General features: G+C 44.1%; 1 protein-coding gene across 2 annotated transcripts in view; it reads left to right on the top strand.

Moving 5' to 3' along the window:
• Positions 1-16132: 16132 nt before the first annotated feature.
• EIF4B (eukaryotic translation initiation factor 4B) overlaps positions 16133-22330 on the top strand; it is a 25662-nt gene continuing 19464 nt past the window's right edge. The window contains exon 1 of one of the 2 annotated variants that reach the window (XM_019960499.2): positions 16133-16281. In XM_019960499.2, coding sequence (XP_019816058.1) covers positions 16269-16281 — 13 coding nt within the window. In that variant the 5' untranslated portion in view covers positions 16133-16268. The remainder of the gene's footprint in view (positions 16282-22330) is intronic. The other variant, XM_019960500.2, reaches the window with a different exon arrangement.

Below are 22330 nucleotides of genomic sequence, written 5' to 3'. Positions count from 1 at the left end.
GAAAAGTATGTCTTAACATGGGTACATGCTAAGTCCCTTCAGTCGTGTCTGACTCTTTGCAACCCTATGGACTGTAGCCTCCCAGGCTCCTCTGTCCATGGGATTCTCCAGTCAAGAATACTGGGGTTGCCATCAAGAAGTGGGTTGCCATTTCCTCCTCCAGGGACGTCTTAATATACAATGCAGGAATTCCACCCCTGGGTATATATCCAAAGAAAACAAAAACACTAATTCAAAAGATACATGCACCCCAATGCTCATAGCAGCGTTATTTTTAATAGCCAAGATGTCCATCAACAGAAGAACAGATAGGGAACTCCCTGGTGGCCCAGTGGTTAGGTCTCAGTGCTTTCACTATTGAGGGCCCAGGTTCCATCCCTGGTCAGGGAACTAAGATCCCGCAAGCTATGTGGTATGGCTAAAAATAAATAAATAAAACAGAAAAATGGATAAAGAAGATGTGGTGTACACACACACACACACACACACACACACACACGGAATACTACTCAGTCATAAGGAAGGAATGAAATGTTGCCATTTGCCACAACATGGATGGACTTGGAGGGCATTATGCTAAGTGAAACAAGTCAGACAGAGAAGCACAAATACTGCATGTTACCATTTATGTACGTATGTGTTAGTGGCTCAGTTGTGTCTGACTCTTTGCAACCCCATGGACTATATAGCCCACCAGGCTCCTTTGTCTGTGGAATTCTCCAGACAAGAATACTGGAGTGGGTAACTATTCCCTTCCCCTGGGGGATCTTCCCAACCCAGGGATCAAACCCAAGTCTCCCGCATTACAGTCAGATTCTTTACTGTCTGAGCCACCACTTACATGTGGAACCTGAAAAATAAAGCAGCTTCCCTGACAGTCCAATGGTTAAGACTCCAAGCTTCCACTGTAGGGGGCACAGGTTCAATCCCTGGTCAGAGAATTAAGATCCCGCATGCCACAAGACATAGCCAAAAAATAAATAAACACATTTCAAAAATAAGATAAAACAAACCAGAGAATAAAACAGCAAAAAAGGAGTAAGTCTCCATCCTATCCCAGATGCCCAGCCTCTTACCTTATTCCAGATGTAACCACGGTTTACAGGTTTTTTAAGTTTCTGTAATTTTACAGTATAATTTAAATCTCATTTCACAAGTAAGGATACTGAGACTGAGCACGGTTGAGTGACTGCCTGAGATCACACAGCTAAAGAGGCCAGTAGAATGGAATAGATGTCTTCCTGGACACCATACTGCCATCGACATTATCTCCGGAGTTCACACGCATGTCCTGGACGTACAGCCTGGACTGAGGGCCATCAGAGAGACAGGGCTGCCCCGGGAACTGGCTCTCGGTAGTCTCCAGCTCTGGGTCAGTGCACACTGCAGCCGGAGGCCTGCGATCTGGTCTGCAATTAAGCTGCTGTGGAGGTTTCTCTGGATTTCCTCACCTGTTCTTCTCACTCACTGGGCTACGCTGGCACTGAAACGTGCTAAGTAGAAAGATGTTTGGAAAGTAAAAGTGTCACATGACACATTTGAGGAAGGGAGGAGGCCAATATTGACAACAGGTTTAATTTTATACCTTAATTTGGACACACATGTCCTCATTAGATGTAAAGTTCCTAGAAGAAAGCTGCTTGCTCACTGTTGCTCTTCTTTTGAAGAGGGTGGACTCCTGCTGCTCTAATAAATCACCAGCCCCCCAGGGCAGACAGGGCTCCTGTCAAACAGCCCTGTGCACACCTAGAAGGTTTAGGGCCAAACAGCGTACTCAGGTAGTGATATTTCTGTCAAGGAGCAGCACAGGGGTGCCAGTCAGCTGGGGCGCAAGATAGTTGAGCCAGGAAAACGAGAGCACGGGGAGTAGCCTATATCTGCTACTTCTCCTGTCCCCTGCTGACATTCCATGACTGCAGATACACCTCTCCATCAGTGTAGCCATCCCTACACAGCAAAAGATGGTGAAGGACAGGGAAGCCTCGCATGCTACAGTCCCTGGGGTTGCAGAGAGTCGGACATGACTGAGCGACTGAACAACAACACAAAACAAAACAGCCAAGACTAGAGACTTAAAACAGCAATCATTTATTAGGTCACAATTTTAGCTGGGTTCAGCTTGGCAGTTCTGCTGGCCTCACCTGAAGTTGCTCAAGTGGCTACAGTCACCAGGACCAGGATGGTTCAAGTTGGCCTCACTCACATACACGAGGGTTGGCTGGGACTCTCAGTCAAGGCTCCTTGGTTCTCCTCCATGTGGCTCTCCAGAAGAGCCTGGGTTTCTTACTGGGTAACAGCAGGTCCCAAGACACTAAGAGTGGAAGCTGTGGGGCCTCTGGAAGTTTAGGCTCCAGAAGTCACTCATTGTCACTTCTAACTTTTTGCTGGCCAAAGCAAATCACAAGACAATTCCAGATTCAAGGAGCAGGACATTAGACTCTACATCTTGATGAAAGAGATGCAAAATATTTTGGTCATGGAGTTCAATCTACTACAAGCTTTATAATCATTTAATAATTCTCATCAGGACTTCCCTGGTGGCACAGTGGATAAGAATCCACCTGCCAATGCAGGGGACACAAGTTCCATCCCTGGTCCAGGAAGATCCCACATGCCCTGGAGCAACTAAGCCCATCTGCCACAACTACTGAAACCCACACACCTAGAGCCTGTGCTCTGCAACAAAAGTACCCACTGCAATGAGAAGCCCATGCATTGCAATGAGGAGCAGCCCCTGCTCTCCATAACTAGAGCAAGCCACATGCAGCCACAAAGATCCAACCCAACCAAAAATAATAAATAAAAATTTAAAAGGTAATTCTCATCGATCAACTGATCTGCATTCGTGGAAAATCTACCATGCACTAGGTATTGTGCTCAGTACCTAAGTATGAACGAACTCTAAGACCCAGTCAACGCAGGAAAAATCGTAGACCAAAATGAGCAAGAGATTACTGGGTGCTTCCAGAGGACTGCTGGACTTTGTCTAGGGACCTTTCAGCGTTACTTGATTCTGTTCATGTCTACGCCTTTGATTTTTTACGTTTGCAAAACTATTTTAAAGACTGTCAATAGGACTTCATATCTTATTTTCAGATATGCCAAGAAGATACTGTGTTCAGTACAATCTTTGATTGCTTTTGGTTTATAATTTTTTTAATTTATTGTATTTTTGTCTGTACTAAGTCTCCGTTGCTGGGCTCGGGCTTTCTCTAGATGTGGCGAGTGGGGGCTGCTCTCCGCTGGGGTGCACGGGCTTCTGGGTGGACTCTCTCATTGCAGAGCACAGGCTGCAGGGCTGCAGGTTTCAGTAGTTGCGGCTCGCAGGCTTAGCTGCTCCGAGGCGTGTGGAATCTTCCCAGACCAGGAATTGAACCCGTGTCTGCCACATTGGCAAGCAGCTTCCCATCTACTGTGCCACCAGGGAAGTTCTTTTGATTATTTTTATTAAATTCATTTATAGCTCTGCAAGTTGGAAAAACTGACAGTAACGCAGATAATGTGGGGCCGTAGAAATGCAAATGAATATTGAGATAAACAGTGAGATAAAATTGCTTTCTGAATTAAAGAAGAAGACACATTTGTTAAAGGCTTTTAAGTAGCTCACAGATTTCTAAGAAGGACAGTGAGATAGACTCTATGGCTAACTATCCAGGGGTAAGGTCGCCAGTGTCACACATGACTTAGCTTATTTGCTGATTGGTAACATCCTGCTCTCCTGGAATAGGAAATAACAATCCATTCCAGTATTCTTGCCTGGAGAAGCCCATGGACAGAGAAGCCTGGTGGGCTATAGTCCATAAGGTCGCAAAGAGTCCGACACAACTGAAGCAAGTTAGCACACACCGTGCACACATGCTGCTGGTGCGTGCTCAGCTATACCCGACTCTTTGCCACCCCATGGGCTGTAGCCTGCTAGGCTCCTCTGTCCATGGACTTTTCCAGGCAAGAACACTGGAGTGGGTTTCCTCCTCCTGGAGATCTTTCCAGTGCAGTGCAGCTCAAGCCACTCAGCCGTGTCCACTCTTTGCAACCCCATGGTCTACACAGTCCATGGAATTCTCCAGGCCAGAATACTGGAGTGGGTAGCCTTTCCTTTCTCCAGGGCATCTTCCCAACCCAGGGATTGAACCCAGGTCTCCTGCATTGCAGGCTGATTCTTTACCAGCTTAGCCACAAGAGAAGCCTGGGGATCTTTCCAACCCAGGATCAAACTTGGGTCTCCGATGTCTCCTGCACTGGCAGGCGGATTCTTTACCACTGTGCTACCTGGTCCCGGCTGGGGCAGCTGTAGAGAAAACACCATCGCTGCTTCTATTCAGCATCAATGGAGCTCCAGGCTGAATGACAGCAGTTTTGCTACTCAAGTCCTTTAATAGCCAGACTCTGCCTCTGCCTTGCATTCCAGAAGACCGGTTCTTTCCAGTGTCGCCATCTCCTCCCTCTGCTAAATAAATAGACTAGTCATTAAAAAATAATAATCATAAAATATATTTTAAAATAAAATTGGTTTCTGGGCTTTCCTGGTGGCTCAATGGTAAAGATCCCACGTGATGCAGAGCAACTAAGCCCATGTACCACAACTACTGAGCCTGTGTTCTAGAGCCCATGCTCCACAAAAGAAGCCACCACAATGAGAAGACCCCACCACAACTATAGATTAGCCCCCGCTCAACTCAACTAGAGACAAGTTCTCACATCAACAAAGACCCAGCACAGCAGCAAAACTTTTTTAAATTAAAAAAATAATAAAGTTGGTTTCTGTCCAGCAGAAAAGATAATTTCAAATTTTAGTATAAATAGGACATGGCAACTTCATTTCAGTATTCTTGATTGCCCATAAATTTGTCTGCTCTGGAGTCTCCTTTCAGTTGCTTTTTAACAAATTGCAGGTTTGTCCTTAATTCAGTTCAGTTCAGTCACTCAGTCGTGTCCGACTCTTTGCGACCCCATGTATTGCAGCACGCCAGGCCTCCCTGTCCATCACCAACTCCCGGAGTTCACTCAGACTCATGTCCATCGAGTCGGTGATGCCATCCAGCCATCTCATCCTCTGTCTTCCCCTTCTCCTCCTGCCTCCAGTCCCTCCCAGCATCAGAGTCTTTTCCAATGAGTCAACTCTTTGCAGGAGGTGGCCAAAGTACTGGAGTTTCAGCTTTAGCATCATTCCTTCCAAAAAACACCCAGAACTGATCTCCTTTAGAACGGACTGGTTGGATCTCCTTGCAGTCCAAGGCACTCTCAAGAGTCTTCTCCAACACCACAGTTCAAAAGCATCAATTCTTCGGCACTCAGCTTTCTTCACAGTCCAACTCTCACATCAATACATGACTACTGGAAAAACCATAGCCTTGACTAGACGGGCCTTTGTTGGCAAAGTAATGTCTCTGCTTTTGAATATGTTATCTAGGTTGGTCATAACTTTCCTTCCAAGGAGTAAGCGTCTTTTAATTTCGTGACTGCAATCACCATCTGCAGTGATTTTGGAGCCCCAAAAAATAAAGTCTGACACTGTTTCCACTGTTTCCTCATCTATTTCCCATGAAGTGATGGGACCAGATGCCATGATCTTTGTTTTCTGAATGTTGAGCTTTAAGCCAACTTTTTCACTCGCCTCTTTCACTTTCATCAAGAGGCTTTTTAGTGTCACCACCATAAGGGTGGTGTCATCTGCATATCTGAGGTTATTGACATTTCTCCCGGCAATCTTGATTCCACCTTGTGCTTCTTCCAGCCCAGCGTTTCTCATGATGTACTCTGCATAGAAGTTAAATAAGCAGGCTGACAATATACAGCCTTGACGTACTCCTTTTCCTATTTGGAACAAGTCTGTTGTTCCATGTCCAGTTCTAACTGTTGCTTCCTGACCTGCATATAGGTTTCTCAAGAGGCAGGTCAGGTGGTCTGGTATTCCCATCTCTTTCAGAATTTTCCAGTTTATTGTGATCCACACAGTCAATAAAGCAGAAATAGATGTTTTTCTGGAACTCTCTTTTTTGATGATCCAGCGCATGTCTCCTTAATTAGGGGAGTTAAATAATATCTTTGATGTATATTCACTTCATGTTTGTGTGAGAGTCATTATGTTACCTTTTTGAAAATTTATACTCTAACACAGCTTCCTCAATTGTAAAATGGCAATAATAATAGAACTTCCTCATAGGGTTGTCGGGCAGATGAAATTATCTTAAATACATAGATATATTAGCAAAGTACCAAGCTCATAATAAATGCTTAATAAATACTAACTGCTTTATTGTTGTTATTCTTACTATTATTCAAAGGAGTAATCATTTAGTTGGGAACTCACACAAAACAGCAGCAAAGCATTTAAGGATATCTTCAAACTCTAAACTTCTGTGGCAAAGGTTATTAACCCTGGTATTCAAAACAGCTTAATGAATTCTGGAGTCATCCAGGAGGCTTCCTGAAGGATGGGCAAGATTTAGAGAAGGAAAGAGAGGTGAAGGAAATGGTCCCGAGCCAGGCAAGGTCAAGGTGGGAAAAAGTATAATATGGCCAGGATCTGTGACAAGTTCATCCTCAGCTCCTTATTCTGTTGTGTTTACCTTTGATTTGTCTAGTAGAGAACATTTCACTATTCATTTATCCACAGAAATACAATAAAAACATTAATCAGCCGCATTATATTCTTACCAATACCTATCAAGAGCACACAATTAACTATAGCTTTGTAAACTCCTCAGGAGCAAGGGTTGGGCCTTTAGCTGTTTCTCAAACATTCTTCAGCATTAAAAAGCTTGAACTGATACGTGAGAAGGAAAGGAAGGGGAATTTGAGCCTGCTGCTGTCAAACAAGCCTGTCCTAACGAGCAAACTGACTGCTTTCTTGCCAAAGTCTGCAGTGAGTTTCAGGTTTGAAACACTACATGGGAAATCTCTAGCCAAAGCCCTCACCTGCTCCACCGCTGACTAACAACTTCTAACCCAGGAAGTGAAACTATGGCATCCTTGGTGTCAGAGGTTGGATTTGGGCAAGAAAATGCCCACCCACACTCATCAAGCAGAAATTCTCATTAAAAAAAAAAAAAAAAAAAAGGCCTTGGAGGAGAGGAAAAAGAGACTGTAAAATAGCTCCTGGAGTTTATCATCTAATGAGGAGGATAAAATCAACCAAGTGTTAGTAGTTCAGTCATGTCTGATGCTTTGCAACTCCATGGACTACAGCATGCCAGGCTCCTCTGTCCCTGGAATTCTCCAGCAAGAATATTGGAGTGGGTTGCCATCCTCTTCTCCAGGGGAATCTTCCCAACCCAGGGATTGAACCCAGGTCTTCTGTACTGCAGGCAGATTTTTTACCATCTGAGCCACCAGGAAGTACAAAATCAAACAAGTACACAACTAAATAGGAGCCAGGCCAAGAAGTCTTGGGACAATGTCTTGGAGTGGGTGGGGCTTCTCCTGCGAGACTGAGAAGGTACAGGCTATTCTAGGTGAAGAGAATTGTGAGCAACAGCAGGAAAGCCCAGCATCTGCTCTGAGCAAGACAGAAGCTGGGGGCAACATAACGTTGGAGAAACCAGTTGAAGACAGATTACGCAGTACTTTCAGTGTTAGGGAGGAGTGCCTTGGAAAGAAATGGACTGTGTGTTAGTCAGAGTTCTCCAGAGAAAATGGAAACAACAGCACACACAGAGGCAAATATAAGAGGAGGCTTATTATAGGAATTGGCTCACATTATTATGGAGGTTGAGAAGTCCCATGATTTGCTCTGTGCAAGCTGGAGAGCCAGGAAAGCTGGTGGTGTCATCACTCAGTCCAAAAGCCTGAGTACCAGAAGCACAGATGTCTGAGGTGGACAGAAGATGGATGTCTCAGCACAAGCAGAGAGAGCAAACTTGTCCTTCCTCTGCCTTTTTGTTCCACTCAGGCCCTCAGTGGATTGAATGACACCCACCAGAATCATTGGTGGAGGTTATCTCTACTCAGTCTAGCGATGCAAACTCTCATGTCTTCCAGAGATACCCTCACAGAAATACCAAGAAATGATGTTTTACCAGCTATCTGGGCATCCCTTAGTTCAATCATGTTGACATATGAAATTAATCATCACAGAGGCTTCCCTGGTGGCTCAGTGTTAAGGCATCCACTTGTCAATGCAGGAGACATAGGTTCGATCCTTGGTTCAAGAAAATCCCACACATCTTGGAGCAACTAAGCCCATGTGCCACAATTATTGAGCCTGTGCTCCAGAGCCCAGGAGCCACAACTACTGAGCCCATGTGCTGTAACTACTGAAGCTCACGTGCTCTAGAAGAGCCTGCACCCCACAACAAGAGAAGCCACAGCAACATAAAGCCCTTGCGCTGCAACTAGAGAGTAGCCTCTGCTCTCCACAGCTAGAGAAAATTTGAAAAAAGACCAAGCAGTGACAAAGACCCACCACAGCCAAAAATTTAAGAAAAAAAAATTCAACCATCATAGAACCCATGTTTAAGAAGATTCATCAGGGCAGCCTGTACTGGGTAGACTGGGCAAACTGGGCCAATTCCTGAACCAGTCCAGAGGGGAAAGGATAGTCACAGATGGAACAGAGGTGGTGGGAATGGAGCAGAAGGCAAAGATGAGAGAGGGGTAACCACCCTATCACCCTCTCCCGTACCCACCAAGTTCCAGCCACAATGGTCTCCCTGTTGGGTGACTCCCTCCATGGACCTCAAAACATGCCATGCATGCCTCCACCCAGGGTCTCTGCCTTTGCAACACTCTTGCCCTGAAGTACGTTAAGTCTCATTCCCTCTTTTCTTGACTTCTACTCAAGTCCCCTTGACCCCCTTCCCCCATCATGGCACTCCTATCTCTTACTTTCTTCAATTTTCTCCAAGGCACTTATACTCTCTGACCTAATACATATTTATTTTCTGCCTACTTCCAAATGGATGCAGGCTCCACGAGGACATGGACTTTTTTAGTTCACCATCATAGCCTCAGTGCCTAAATCAGGACACACTGTATGAATACTTAACACCTGGGTTGGTTTTAGATGGGGAGGTTAACTTGACACCAACAGTCTGAGATTGTGACATGGAAGACAGCAGTCAGCAGTACCTTTAATGGAGGTAGGAGAGTTGGGATAGAAAAATGTTCATTCAACATGAGCTACCTATGAGATTAACTGGGCTTCCATGGTGGTTCAGCGGTAAAGAATCCGCCTGCAATGCAGGAGCCACAGGAGATGTGGGCTCGATCCCTGGGTTGGGAAGATCCCCTGGAGGAGGGCATGGCAACTCACTACAGTATTCTTGCCTGGAGGATTCCATGGACAGAAGAGCCTGGCGGGCTATACAGTTCATAGAGTCGCAAAGAGTCAGACACAACTGAAGTGACTTAGCAGGCACGCACATATGAAAATAATTAAAAATCCAGGACTATTCAGAGCAAACCCACAGGGAACTAGAAGGCAGAATCCAAATCTCTAAACAGTTAAAAAAAAAAAAAAAACTGAGAGGAAAAAGGTTGAAAGGAGGAGCTGGACTGAGTTAGGTACAGAGGGCACAACCATAAACAGCAAGGCCATATATGGGAAAGTAAATCACTAGGTCAGAAAGCATAAGCAAACATTCAGGTTGAGCATGAAATATGTCGGGCAAAGGTGACCAAGGTCAGGGCCACGAGAGAGAACCAGTTAGGACTCTTACAGGCTGCGTTTATCGGTGCTGGCTATAGGGAGCCAGGTCAGACTCGTGACTAAGCAATCAGTAGCTGCCCCCACAGTTTAGACCAGGGCGAGAAACCCAGAGTTGGAGGCATCATTGAGCTCATCAGGTGCTGTGAATCAAAGAACTGATCTCTGCCCCCATTTGAACAGGAGCAACAACAGAAGCTTTGAGTCACTGATGAGAACTGATGAGTCACCAAATGCAGAGCTCAGGTTGCAACTGAGCGGCCCCGGGGTTAAGCTGACCCTCAGGAAAGTCTTACTTGGGGTATACAAGGTTTTACTTTTCTAATTAACATCTATTTTCAAATGTTGACATTTTCACAAAAAAACCCTCATATTTCTGGTTTATCTTGCAGAAACTGGAAGATCTGGAGATACTAGGCTTGATAGTAAGAGGCTGAACTGAGCTGTGACTGCTGCCTTTAAAGAAAGTGTGTGGGGGTAGGCTAGGCTACAAAATAGAGGAAGGGGCTTAGAATGAAGATTTGTTTCTTATTCACTCCAAGTCCAGGGTCAACTCTCTGGAGCAGCTCTCCTCCTGGCAATATCGCAGGAATCCAGGTTGCTTACACCTTTTCTTTGCTCTGCTGCTGCTGCTAAGTCACCTCAGTCATGTCCAACTGTGTGTGACCCCATAGACGGCAGCCCACCAGGCTGCCTCGTCCCTGGGATTCTCCAGGCAAGAACACTGGAGTGGGTTGCCATTTCCTTCTCCACTTCAACTTATATTCTCCATGATCAGCAAGGAGCAGCGGCTGTTCAGATCAAGCTGCTCCATAGCTTTTAACATGCTTCCTACTTGATGGGACACAGCTCCTCCACTGCCAGTCTGTCTCCCTCCCCACCCCTCAGCAAGGAGCTAAGAAATGGGGAGTTTATGGACTGGGGTGAGCAGCAAACATCTCTGCCACATGGAGCAGTGATCTGCATGAAGTTTGCCACAGTGCCTACAAGGCTGCTTAAATCATTCCCATTAGCTGCCTAGCTCCTGGAGGCATCTGCATCCTTAGCCTTTGGGCAAAAAAAGAAAGAAGGGCTGGGAGAGAGCCTCCTCAAATGCTAGCTCACAACAGAATGGCAGGTGTCTTCCAGCTTTTCCTCTCCTCCCCAAGGTAGCTGACTGCCAAGAGAATCCACACCCACACCTAGCCATCTCTTTCCCACTCTTCTAGGTACACCACTGAGGGACGCCTCATTCTTCTCCAGAGATGATTCAAAATGTGCCTGAGCCATTGCATATTTCAAATTCCTCATAGTCAAGAATACTCTAGTATATTCTATCCATTTGACTCCCCCTTGCATTGTGTTTTTTTGCTTACCTTTGTTCTGCACAGATGAGTAGCAACAGAGTTGCAACAAGAATTTGCACTCCTAGGCTCTAGAAAGTACAAAAACTGTTATTCAGGAAGACAATTCATGTGCCATCCCTTTAAAGTGCTTGCTTTACATATCTTATTTTTCCCCCAGCTAGTTTTTAAAATTATTATCATCTATTCCTCTTTTTTTGCCTTCTTTTTGATTAAATGTCTTTAAATCCCATATTAATTAATTTTAACTATATTTCTTTGAATTATTGTTAAAGTTCCTGTTCTAAGGCTTAGAATACTATCCTTAACCTTTCATAGCCTACTTAAAGTTAATACCGTATTTCTTCAGACAGAAGAACCATCATCCTTTACACTATAGTTGTAAATAATACACACATTACACCTAAATACATTACAAATCCCACAAGACAATATTCTAAAATTTGCTTTTGCTTTTAACAATCAGATGAATTTCAAAGACATTAAAAGGGAAACAAGTCTTCTTTATGCATCAGTTTACTATTTCTGAAACTCTCCATTCTTTCCTGAAGATCTGAATTTCCTCTGGTGTCATTTCTTCTCAGCTTTATTCTTCTGGCATGCTAGGAATCTTGTTTCTCTGTTTTTAGACCTCTATAGTTCATGGAAAGCCCATGGCCATTCAAATCCCCTGCACAAATGTCACTTTTTCCTGAATGCTTTCAGGATTTTTCTATTATCATTGGTGTGTGTTCAGCATTTCGACTATGATACGCCAATGCGGTTTTCTTTATATTATTTAGGGTTTGCTGAGCTTCCTGAATCTTAACCAAGTGTGGAAAGTTTAGGGGTACTATTTCTTCAAATATTTTCTACCCCAACTCTCTCCTCTCCTTTTGAGACTTCAATAACATGCTCTATTTTTTAATATTCTCCACAGGTCCCAGAGAGTCTGTTTACTTTTTTCTCCAGTCTTTTTTCCCTCTCTTCAGATTTGATCATTTCTATTGATCTACCTTCAAGTATAGAGACTCTTTCCTATTATCTCTATTCTGCTTGTAATGTCATCCATGAAATTTATTTCAGACATTGTATTTTTTATTCTAAAATGTCCTCTTGGTTCTTTTCATATTTTCTAAGTCTCTGCTGAAATTTCCTCCCTATTCATTCATTACAAGGATATTTTACTTTAACTCATTGAACACTGTTATAATAGCTGCATTAAAGTCCTTGTCTGATCATTTCAACATCTGGCTCATCTCAGGGTTGGTCTCTGTTGTCTTGTCGTCACATTTTCCATTTTCCTCACATGTTGAACAACTCTGATTCATGTACATCAGGTATATTATGTTTTGAAGACTCTAGATTCTGTTATATCCTTCTGAGGCATGCCACAGCTAAGAGTTCCCAAAACTCAAAGATTCCTCCAGCTGCAACTAAAACCCAGTGCAGTCAAACAAATAGATGTGCACATCCAAACCTCTGGAACCTGTGAATATGTTGTATTATCTAGCAAAAGGGAATTATGGCTGCAGATGGAATTAGGGTGGCACACTGGAAGACCTTAAAATAAGAAGACTATACTGGATTGCCCAGGTGGGCCCAATTGTATCACAGGGGTCCTTAAAAGTAAAAGAGGGTGGCAGAAAGAAAAGTGAAAATCAAACTGATCAATACAAGAAGGACTCAACCCAACATTTCCGGCTTTGAAAACAGAGGAAGCGGACCATGAGCCAAGGAACATGGCCAGTTATACAGAAGGTGGAAAAGGCAAGGAAACAGAATCTCCCATAGAACCTCCAGAAGGAATGCAGTCTTGCCAACACGTTCATTGTTGGCAATGAAACCTATTTCAGGCTCAGTGAAACCTATTTCAGGCTTCTGACCCAGACTCATAAAAGAATAAATTTGTTTTTTAAGCCACTAAATTTGTGGAAATTTCCTACAGGAGGAACAGGGAACAAACGTATCCTCCAAAAATGTTTATGTTTTCATTTTAGCAAGCGATTAAACTGGTTGGACCCAAACTACCAACTCTCTTTCTCACATGATGGAGATATCAGCTCAGATCTCAGTTCAATTCTTTTTTTGCTTTCCTCAGCTGAACTGTTCATGCTTTCATGCTTCAATGACCAGTCAGTGGTTTGAGTAAAGTCAACAGCAGAATTCAGGCTCTCTTCTTTACAGGATTCTCTAACAACTTTCTGAGAAAACAGACTATAAATGCATGGCATCACCTAAGTGTTCATGCCAAAAACTTGGGAGAGTTCCTTCTCCTGTGCCCTTTTACATCTAGTCCACTTCCAAGACCTGAATCCATCTCTTTCCATCTCTACACTCATGTCTAAAGTACCAGCTTCTCTCACCAGGATGACAGCAGCCAGGGTTGCTTATTCAGCAGGCATAGCAGACACAGTGCCTGGATACCACCATACTTTAAGGGCCCCACAAAAACATTTTAGCTAATTTTTAAATCATAAGAAAAAATAAACATTTAGGTCAAAGAAAATGTATTTTATCAATATGCTGGTTTTTATACCAGGACAATCATAAAATACAAATTTTAATATTAGGACTTCCCTGATGGTCCGGTGGCTAAGAATCCTCCTTCCAATGTAGGGGGCACAGGTTCAATCCCTGGTTGGGGAACTAAAATCCCACATGCCATGGGGCAATTCAGCCCATGCTCTGCAACAAGAGAAGCTACCGTGTGCTGCAACTAGAGAAAGCCTACACGCCGCAAGGAAGACCCAGTGCAGTGAATAATTTTAACACTGTTTTAAAGGAGAAAGGGCCTATGAAGGCAAAAGTGCCTACGGTCCATGAAGACATTATGAGGTCCTGGCACCAAGAACCTTTTAACTGATCTTTCTCTTCCATTAGTGCAGGTGTATAACCCACTCTCCATTCAGTAAACTAAGTAATCCTGTTGTTGTCATCACTGTTGTTTAAAGTATGACGTCTATACACTAAGTGCACAATTCTTGAGTGTACAATCTGATGTATATAAATATACACTTATGTAACCATCACCCACATCAAGATACTAAGTAACCCTTTACAAAACTATTTCAAGTCCTCACACTCCCCTGCATAAAATCTTTCCACGCTTTCCCAATCCATTTGGAATAAAATCCAAACTCCTAAACCTGATTCACAGACCTACACAAACACCTAAACCTCACATGATCCAACCCCAACATATTTCTCAAACCTCATCTTTTACCACTTTTCCCCCCTCCCTCACCAAACTCAGACTCAAATTTGCCAACATGTTCCTGTCCTGGAGCATTTGATCTAGTTCTTCAGGGGGTTGGCTCTCTCTAACTGCTGCTGCTAAGTCACTTCAGTCGTGTCTGACTCTGTGAGACCCCATAGACGGCAGCCCACCAGGCTCTGCCATCCTTGGGATTCTCCGGGCAAGAACACTGGAGTGGGTTGCCATTGCCTTCTCCAATTAAAAGACGTTTACTCCTTGGAAGGAAAGTTATGACCAACCCAGATAGCATATTCAAAAGCAGAGACATTACTTTGCCAACAAAGGTCCGTCTAGTCAAGGCTATGGTTTTTCCTGTGGTCATGTATGGATGTGAGAGTTGGACTGTGAAGAAGGCTGAATGCCGAAGAATTGATGCTTTTGAACTGTGGCGTTGGAGAAGACTCTTGAGAGTCCCTTGGACTGCAAGGAGATCCAACCAGTCCATTCTGAAGGAGATCAGCCCTGGGATTTCTTTGGAAAGAATGATGCTGAAGCTGAAACTCCAGTCCTTTGGCCACCTCCTTCGAAGAGCTGACTCATTGGAAAAGACTCTGATGCTGGGAGGGATTGGGAGCAGGAGGAGAAGGGGAAGACAGAGGATGAGATGGCTGGATGGCGTCACTGACTCGATGGACGTGAGTCTGAGTGAACTCCGGGAGTTGGTGATGGACAGGGAGGCCTGGCGTGCTGCGATTCATGGGGTTGCAAAGAGTCGGACACGACTGAGCGACTGATCTGATCTGATCTGATCTCCAATGCATGAAAGTGAAAAGTCAAAGTGAAGTCACTCAGTCGTGTCCGACTCTTAGTGACCCTGTGGACTGCAGCCTAACAGGCTCCTCCGTCCATGGGATTTTCCAGGCAAGAGCACTGGAGTGGGTTGCCATTGGCTTCTCCGACTGAGATCTCAGTTTACATGTCACTTCCTCAGAGGCCTTCCCTGACCATGCAATTTAAGTTGCACAAAATCAGTTTTATCAAATTACCTTAATTACCTGTAGAGTGCTTAACATTTCTAATATTTCATTTAATTACTGCTTATTGTCTGTCTTTCCCTCACTGAACTATATAACATGCTTTGGAGCAGTTTTGTTCTCCGGTTGTACCCAAAATGCCAATAAAAGCGCCTGACACATGGTAGGAGCGCAAAGCAAATTTTCATTGAATGAACTACTACCTATGGGGTTTCCCTGGTGGCTTATTGGTAAAAGATCGTTCTTCCCATGCAGGAGACGTGGATTCCATCCCTGGATGGGGAAGATCCCTTGGAGAAGGAAATGTCAACCTACTCCAATATTCTTGCCTGGGAAATTCCATGGACAGAGGAGACTGGCGGGCTACAGTCCACCGGGTCCCAAGGAGTCTGACAAGACCTGGCAACAAGAGGAAGCGCAGACAGCATTAGACTGTGAAATCCTAAGGGCCTGAGTTTGACTGAATTTAGTTTGCAAAACGAAGGATTAAAAGACTTTTAGTAAAAGATCGTGGCAAGTAAGTGATGAATGTTACTTTCTTTTCCTTCTAAACATCCCCAATTAAAACCATCCTGAAGCAGAATGGTGGTTTATTTTGCTTTAACAAAAAGCGATTTACAAAGAAACTCAGAATCTTCCCAGGAAACCAATTGTGGCACGCCCATTCTGGATTCCAGCCCGCCTCCAATCGATGCCAGAGAGGTGGAACTTGACAGCGCCGCGCCACCCCTTCCGTTTACCGCACAGGCAGGAAGTCTGCGGATCAGGAGACCCCGCCCCAGGCTCAGACCTGCCCCTTGTCCGCACGTCGCCCTACGTAAAGCGTGAGGGGTTTCGCGACAGCGCAGGCCCCACCCCTTTGGCCACATGTCGCGCAGGTCTTCCCGTCGGATGCCTCGTCACCTCCTCGCGCTGCTTTACGAACCTAGAGGAGCGCCGCCCCGCCTCCTGTGTCCCTCCTCAATTCCCCGCCCCCTCCCAGTTTCGCGTCTCCTAGCCCGACGCGCTCGCTATAATCACGTGACTGCCTCATCCGGGTCCTTTGCGTTCTCTCTCCCTCTCCCAACATGGCGGCCTCAGGTGAGTGAGCGGCCGAGCGCGGCCAAGGACCAGGCTCCGAAGCGACTCTCCGAGCCTGATCCACTGATTCTTCGGAGTCGGGGGGTGGGCGGCACCTCTTCCCTTCGGATTTTGGGGCTGCGGCAGGCTGGCGGCTGGGCCATGATAGGTTATTGCCTCGGGATGTTTGGGGGGAGGGGAAGGACACCTTCCCCTCCCCCCTCACACCCTTTTCACCCCATCTGCGCGAGGTTGGACTGGGAGTAGTGGTAGACTCTGGCTTGAGTTGGAGTGAGGAGGAGGCGCAGAAAGATCAGCAGGAGAAGTAGGCCTTTTCATAGACATGAAGCACTGTGCCCGCGTGAAAGCGTGGAGGAAGGAAGGAGGCGGTTGGCGCGCGGACGGGTGCACTCTGAACTAGGTCTCCAAGGCGCGAGGCCGTTGCGGACGGGAGTGGGGGCAGGGAATAAAGGGGGGGCAGTTAGAACCCGAGCGCGAGTCGCTGGAGGGGCGGAGGAAGGTGGCGGTGCGCGTGCGCGGTCGGAGAGCCTAGGGTACTGGAGACTGGCGCGCCTGAAAAGCACGCGCGAGAGCCCAGATGGGAAGGTTTTACGCGCCTGTGTTGCTTTCTCTTTAGGTCCCTCCACTTTTTGCTCTTCCCCTTCTAGAGTGTGATCCGGCCCCTATGTTCTTCCAAGGGTAAATGTATTAGGTTTGGAGGTTGGCGCTACTAGAGTTAAGACGGGGGTAGGGAATCCGGTGTGGTGCGCCCACGTGTTGGAGGAGAGGAAGCAGGGTGGAGACCTAGATTTCGTCTGGACTTTTTCTTACTCAGTCAACACAGTTTTACTTGTGAATGTATATTTGTCAGGCATGCTTCTGGATATTGGAGATCCAGTGGTGACCAAGATCAGAGCCCTTGACAGCTTCCGTTTTGGTTGAGTTTTGATAGCCCCAGTAGTAGGGCAGGGCTTTGGGGTAACTGCACAACTGCTAGGAGTTGCTTTTAGAATACCAGTGGCTGGAGTTGACTTCTTGTTTAGAATTTGAGAGGAAATATCACTTTCATGTAAGTCTGCTTGCACTTCTCATGGACTTAGTGGAGAGTTGTGCCAACATTTTGTTAACAGTGATTTTAGAATAGGGGATATGATCTCTTTTCCCTGGCATGAGCCTACATTGTACAAAACATTTATTGAACACCTTATCTCTGAACACTGATTTCTCACCAAGAATTTCGCTTGTCTATTACATAGAGATGTATGTCTTTGAAAAATGTTGAGGGAATTGAGGTGCAGTTGAGCGTAATATCTTTTACTAGTGTAGCACTTGACAGTTGACCTGGCACTTTTCTTTGTGTTGTCTAATTTGATGTTCTGTGAGATAACGCAGATGTTGGTTATCTCCTGTCTGAGGAAGATGAAAATTACTCTTTCAAGGTCACTGTCTGCAGATGGCAGAGTAAGGTCGAAGTCTTTGAAACTTCTCATTCTTCTCCATTATCAACTTGGGACAAACAAGGTTGGTTTCTGTGTCATCATAAGTTTGGGATGCTGCCCAGGAGCTTCATCTGAAGTACTTTGGCCTGAATTTGCTGTCTTGATGTCTTAGTGTCATAATTAGTGAAAAGCCTGTTTTCCCTTTCTGTATATCTTGTGTGGAATTTTTTTAGAGGTGGAAGACACCGATAGCATTGTGTAAATAAAGTCCAGACTAGTAAAACAGATGTGCTTAGTGAAGTCTCTTTTTCCACCCTCCCCAATTGGAAGCCCTCATCTCCTTTAGTTCAGTTACATGAATCTTTTAGCTTGTGTAACACTTGTAAGGGAAACTTATGCTGGTATCCGGGTACAGTGGTACATCTGACAGTCAGCCCTTGAGAAATCATCAAATTTCTTTCCCCACTATGGATCTTTTCCCATCGTATTGATTTGGTGTATAATGGGTATACACCCATTGTATTAATACAGACCCACTGTATTAATGGGTCTATAAAATTAATGTATTTTCAGTATACTTCTTGATGAACCCTGAAAAAACATCTTATATTTTCTTTGTGAAAATACATGATAAAACTTAACAGGCCTCTTACTTTTTTTTTTTTAATTAGAGTAAATTTGCTTTACAATGTTGTGTTGGTTTCTGCTGTACACAGGTGAAACAGCTATAACTGTACATATATCCCCTCCCTTTTACTTTTAAATGAAACCAAAAAATTCTTTGCAATAATGCAGTATCCAGTGTGACTAATTATTGACCTTCAAGAACTGGAGGTGTCCCAAAGCTAACTGTTGCATCTGTGTCCTTACCTATAGGGGATCAAATGTATTTGACACAGGTTAACAGTTTGTGAGACTAGACTGATTTGGGATTGTTAACAGTGTACCTGCCTTTCATTTGTATAACTTCAGAATGCCATTATATGTGGCATCTTGTTTGATTATTTTTTATGGTAAGATAGTGTCCAGTGGTGGTTTTCATACAGTGCTGACTCCTATAGTTAAAAATGGTTTCACTGGTTGCTGTTGTATGCAGTTCGTGTATTACCTGTCTTCATATCCCTTCCTGTACCATGTGTTTGTTATTCTGGGAGTAAGATACCCAGATTCGGAAGGTCAAAGTTAAAATGTCTTATGAAAATTCAAGTACAAATAGAAAGAGAAGTATCAAGGTAAAACATTGTATTTCTAAGTAATGTCACTTTTAAAGAATGTGTAAGTCACATGCCATGTATGTATCACTTGAGATAAGAATAACTTACTACATTGTATTCGTTGCAGAACATCCTAGAATTTGTTTCCCTGATCATGGGGGAAGGAATTAACTTTAGAGTTTTGGGGGTTTTTTGTTTTAACTGCTTGTTTCCCAAAACGTCCTAGAATTTGTTTTCCTGATCATGGGGAAAGGGATTAACTTTGGAGTTTTGGGTGTTCTTGTTTTAACTGGTTGTTTGTAGTTAAATATATGTATGTACATTTATAAGTGCACTCAACCAAAGTCAATTTCTTAGATTTGTATCATATATTGCTGTGGTCCACATGTGATCAAAATTGAGTATGTGTGGAGAGGTAAGGGAAAACATTGTGGCATTTTCCTCAGATTGGGTCAGGATGAAGTGGGACAAAGAGATCCCGTGACAATTAAACATAGGGGTCAAGATGCTTCCCAGGTGGCTCAGTGGTTAAAAAAAAAATCAACCTGCCAATGCTGGAGATGCGGGTTCAATCCCTGGTTCGGGAAGATCCCCTGGAGAGGGAAATGACAACCCTAGTAATGACACTGTAGTATTCTTGCCTGGGAGATCCCATGGACAGAGGAGTCTGGCAGGCTATAGCCCATGAGGTCGCAAAGAGATGGACATGACTTAGCACGAGCAAGATGGTGGAAGCTTGTTGATCCTGACTCGGTCTTTATTCTCTGGTCTGCTAAACAGTAGCACAGTAAAGGTCGGGGACTCTTAATGTTATGATACTGTGCCACACTATATGAAACGTCTTTTCATGCTGTGGTCTGAACAGCAGTAAATAAGTCTAGTTCTGCTGCTGCTGCTAAGTCACTTAAGTGGTGTCCGACTGTGTGACCCCTTAGATGGCAGCCCACCAGGCTCCCCCGTCCCTGGGATTCTCCAGGCAAGAACACTGGAGTGGGTTGCCATTTCCTTCTCCAGTGGATGAAAGTGAAAGTGAAATCGCTCAGTCGTGTCTGACTCTTAGTGACCCCATGGACTCCAGCCTACCAGGCTCCTCCGTCCATGGGATTTTCCAGGCAGGAGTACTGGAGTGGGGTGCCATTGCCTTCTCCGAGGCAGTCTGGTGTTTGGGCAGATTGCATTTTTTTTGTTATTGTTATTGGCTGCATTGGGTCTTCATTGCTCTGAGAGGGCTTTCTCTAGTTGTGGTTCACGGGTCTCGTTGCAGAGCACAGGCTCTAGGTGTGTGGGCTTGAGTAGTTGCAGCTCACTGGCTCTAGAGCGCAGGCTCAGTGGCAGTGTGGGATCTTCCTGAAGCAGGGATTGAACCCATGTCCCCTGCATTGGCAGGCAGATTCTTATCCAGTGTACCACCAAGGAAATCCAAGAAACTTAATTTTTTTAACAATGCCTCATTTAATTATTAAGAACTGTGTGAATTCTCATTCCTGAATAAGAGATACTAGTTTGAGAAAGAGGGAGAAGTAGGGCTGCCTTGTACAACAAATAAGCTTTTATTGCTTAAAGTACTTAAAGGTGTCTACTGTTTTATTTAAAGAACTAACAGCTTGTCCATAGATTTTATCACTCCAGTATATGTCAGTTGGAGCTTTTATTACTAATACAGTGGAGTTAGAATAGAAAGAAAACTAAAGGAAGCATTTTTACTTTTGATTAGCCTGATAATCCTGAAGATTTGGTTTATTGTAGTCACTTTTCTGCTAATGTGCTTTGTGTAGGGCTAACATTTCCTTTTGTCTACTTATTTATTGATGTGAAAATACCATTTAGAATGCTGGTTATCAACCATGGGCAGTTTTGTCTCACCCACCCAGGACACTAAGTCCAGGCTTGGAGATTGCTGTTAAGTATACAGTACGTGGTGGAGAAGGCAATGGCACCCCACTCCAGTACTCTTGCCTGGAAAATCCCATGGATGAAGGAGCCTGGTAGGCTGCAGTCCATGGGGTCGCTAAGAGTCAGACACGACTGAACGACTTCACTTTCACTTTTCCCTGTCATGTATTGGAGAAGGCAATGGCAACCCACTCCAGTGTTCTTGCCTGGAGAATCCCAGGGACGGGGGAGCCTGGTGGGCTGCCGTCTATGGGGTTGCACAGAGTCGGACACGACTGAAGCGACTTAGCAGCAACAGCCTACAATACACGGTACAGTGTCTCCCTGCCCTCCCCCCCAAAGGATTACCCAACCTAAAATGTCAGCCAACAGTGCAGAAATTGAGAAAGAGTTAAGCTGATCAGTTGTAGTATTTATTTTTATACCTATCATGACAAAGCTTAACTAGATGAGTATATAAAGAGCTTCACAAGTACCTAGTATTTAGTCAGTAAATTACAATTGTAATGAGGCAAGCAGGCAGTTAGAAGGTTTAATAAAATTTCTTCTTGTCCAAGTGGATTTGGTCTTAAGTAATTGGGATGTGTTTTATTACGTGGTTGAACTTTCACCAATTCATGGAAAACTTAGACATTTAAGAGTTGGATCAGCTCATTGTGTCAAAGGTTTGATACTGCTGGGAGCATTAAAGGATGCTTAACTTAGTAAAGAAAACATCATTGAAGTCCTAAACATGGGATGGACATAGATATTGCTGGAGCAAAAGGTGCATGAAAGATTTAGGTAACATTGTTTCTTAATTATTTGAATAAAACAGAGTGGAGAGAACATTTAGGTTTGTTAATTTTACTTTTTTAAAGGCTTGTTCTGTTAAATCTGCTGCTTATATTATGATTGAGTCAGTGCTGCTGCTAGATTTAAAGAAGTTGGAGGTCTTGAGGAAGAGTTTTAGTTTGTCTGTATATGAAGGCTATCCATCACCCAACAGTGATTTCTCAGCCAGAAGTTTCTGAGGGGCCAGTCACAGAATCCAAGGGGAAAGGGATATGTATCGTTTGAAAAGACATTCTAAAACAGTGTTTTAATTTTCTTTTTTGGACACACTATTTTGAAATTTCAAATTACGTTAAAGGAGAATGTGAGATTAGTTTGTCAAGAGGTAAAAACTGAGAAAACCTGATTTAGGAAATTGATTTATGCCAAAATCAAAGGGCAGATTGGTTTTCCAGCTTGTGCTGTTTTGGCATTAGATTTGTATGTAAAACAAGGGGAAAAGCGACACCTCAATCAAACTGTTATTCTCATGTTGGGCTTTACCTCATTGTACGGGCTGACCAGCAGTTCTGTTTTTATTTTCTCAATGACCAGACAGATCATGAAGCCCCATGAAAGTAAAGCTCTCTAGCTAGCATCATACTAGTCCCACTTATTTTTTAATTGAACAACTAAAATAAGCCTATACATTATCGTTCTACATAAAAGGTATGTTTTATGTCTTATTCAAATTAAAATTTCCCCCAGGCC

This window comes from Bos indicus, chromosome 5 (genome assembly GCF_029378745.1).
Source record: "Bos indicus isolate NIAB-ARS_2022 breed Sahiwal x Tharparkar chromosome 5, NIAB-ARS_B.indTharparkar_mat_pri_1.0, whole genome shotgun sequence".
Taxonomy (NCBI): Eukaryota; Metazoa; Chordata; class Mammalia; order Artiodactyla; family Bovidae; genus Bos; species Bos indicus.
Note: the sequence above shows the minus strand (reverse complement) of the source record. Positions and strands in the feature narration are given on the sequence as shown.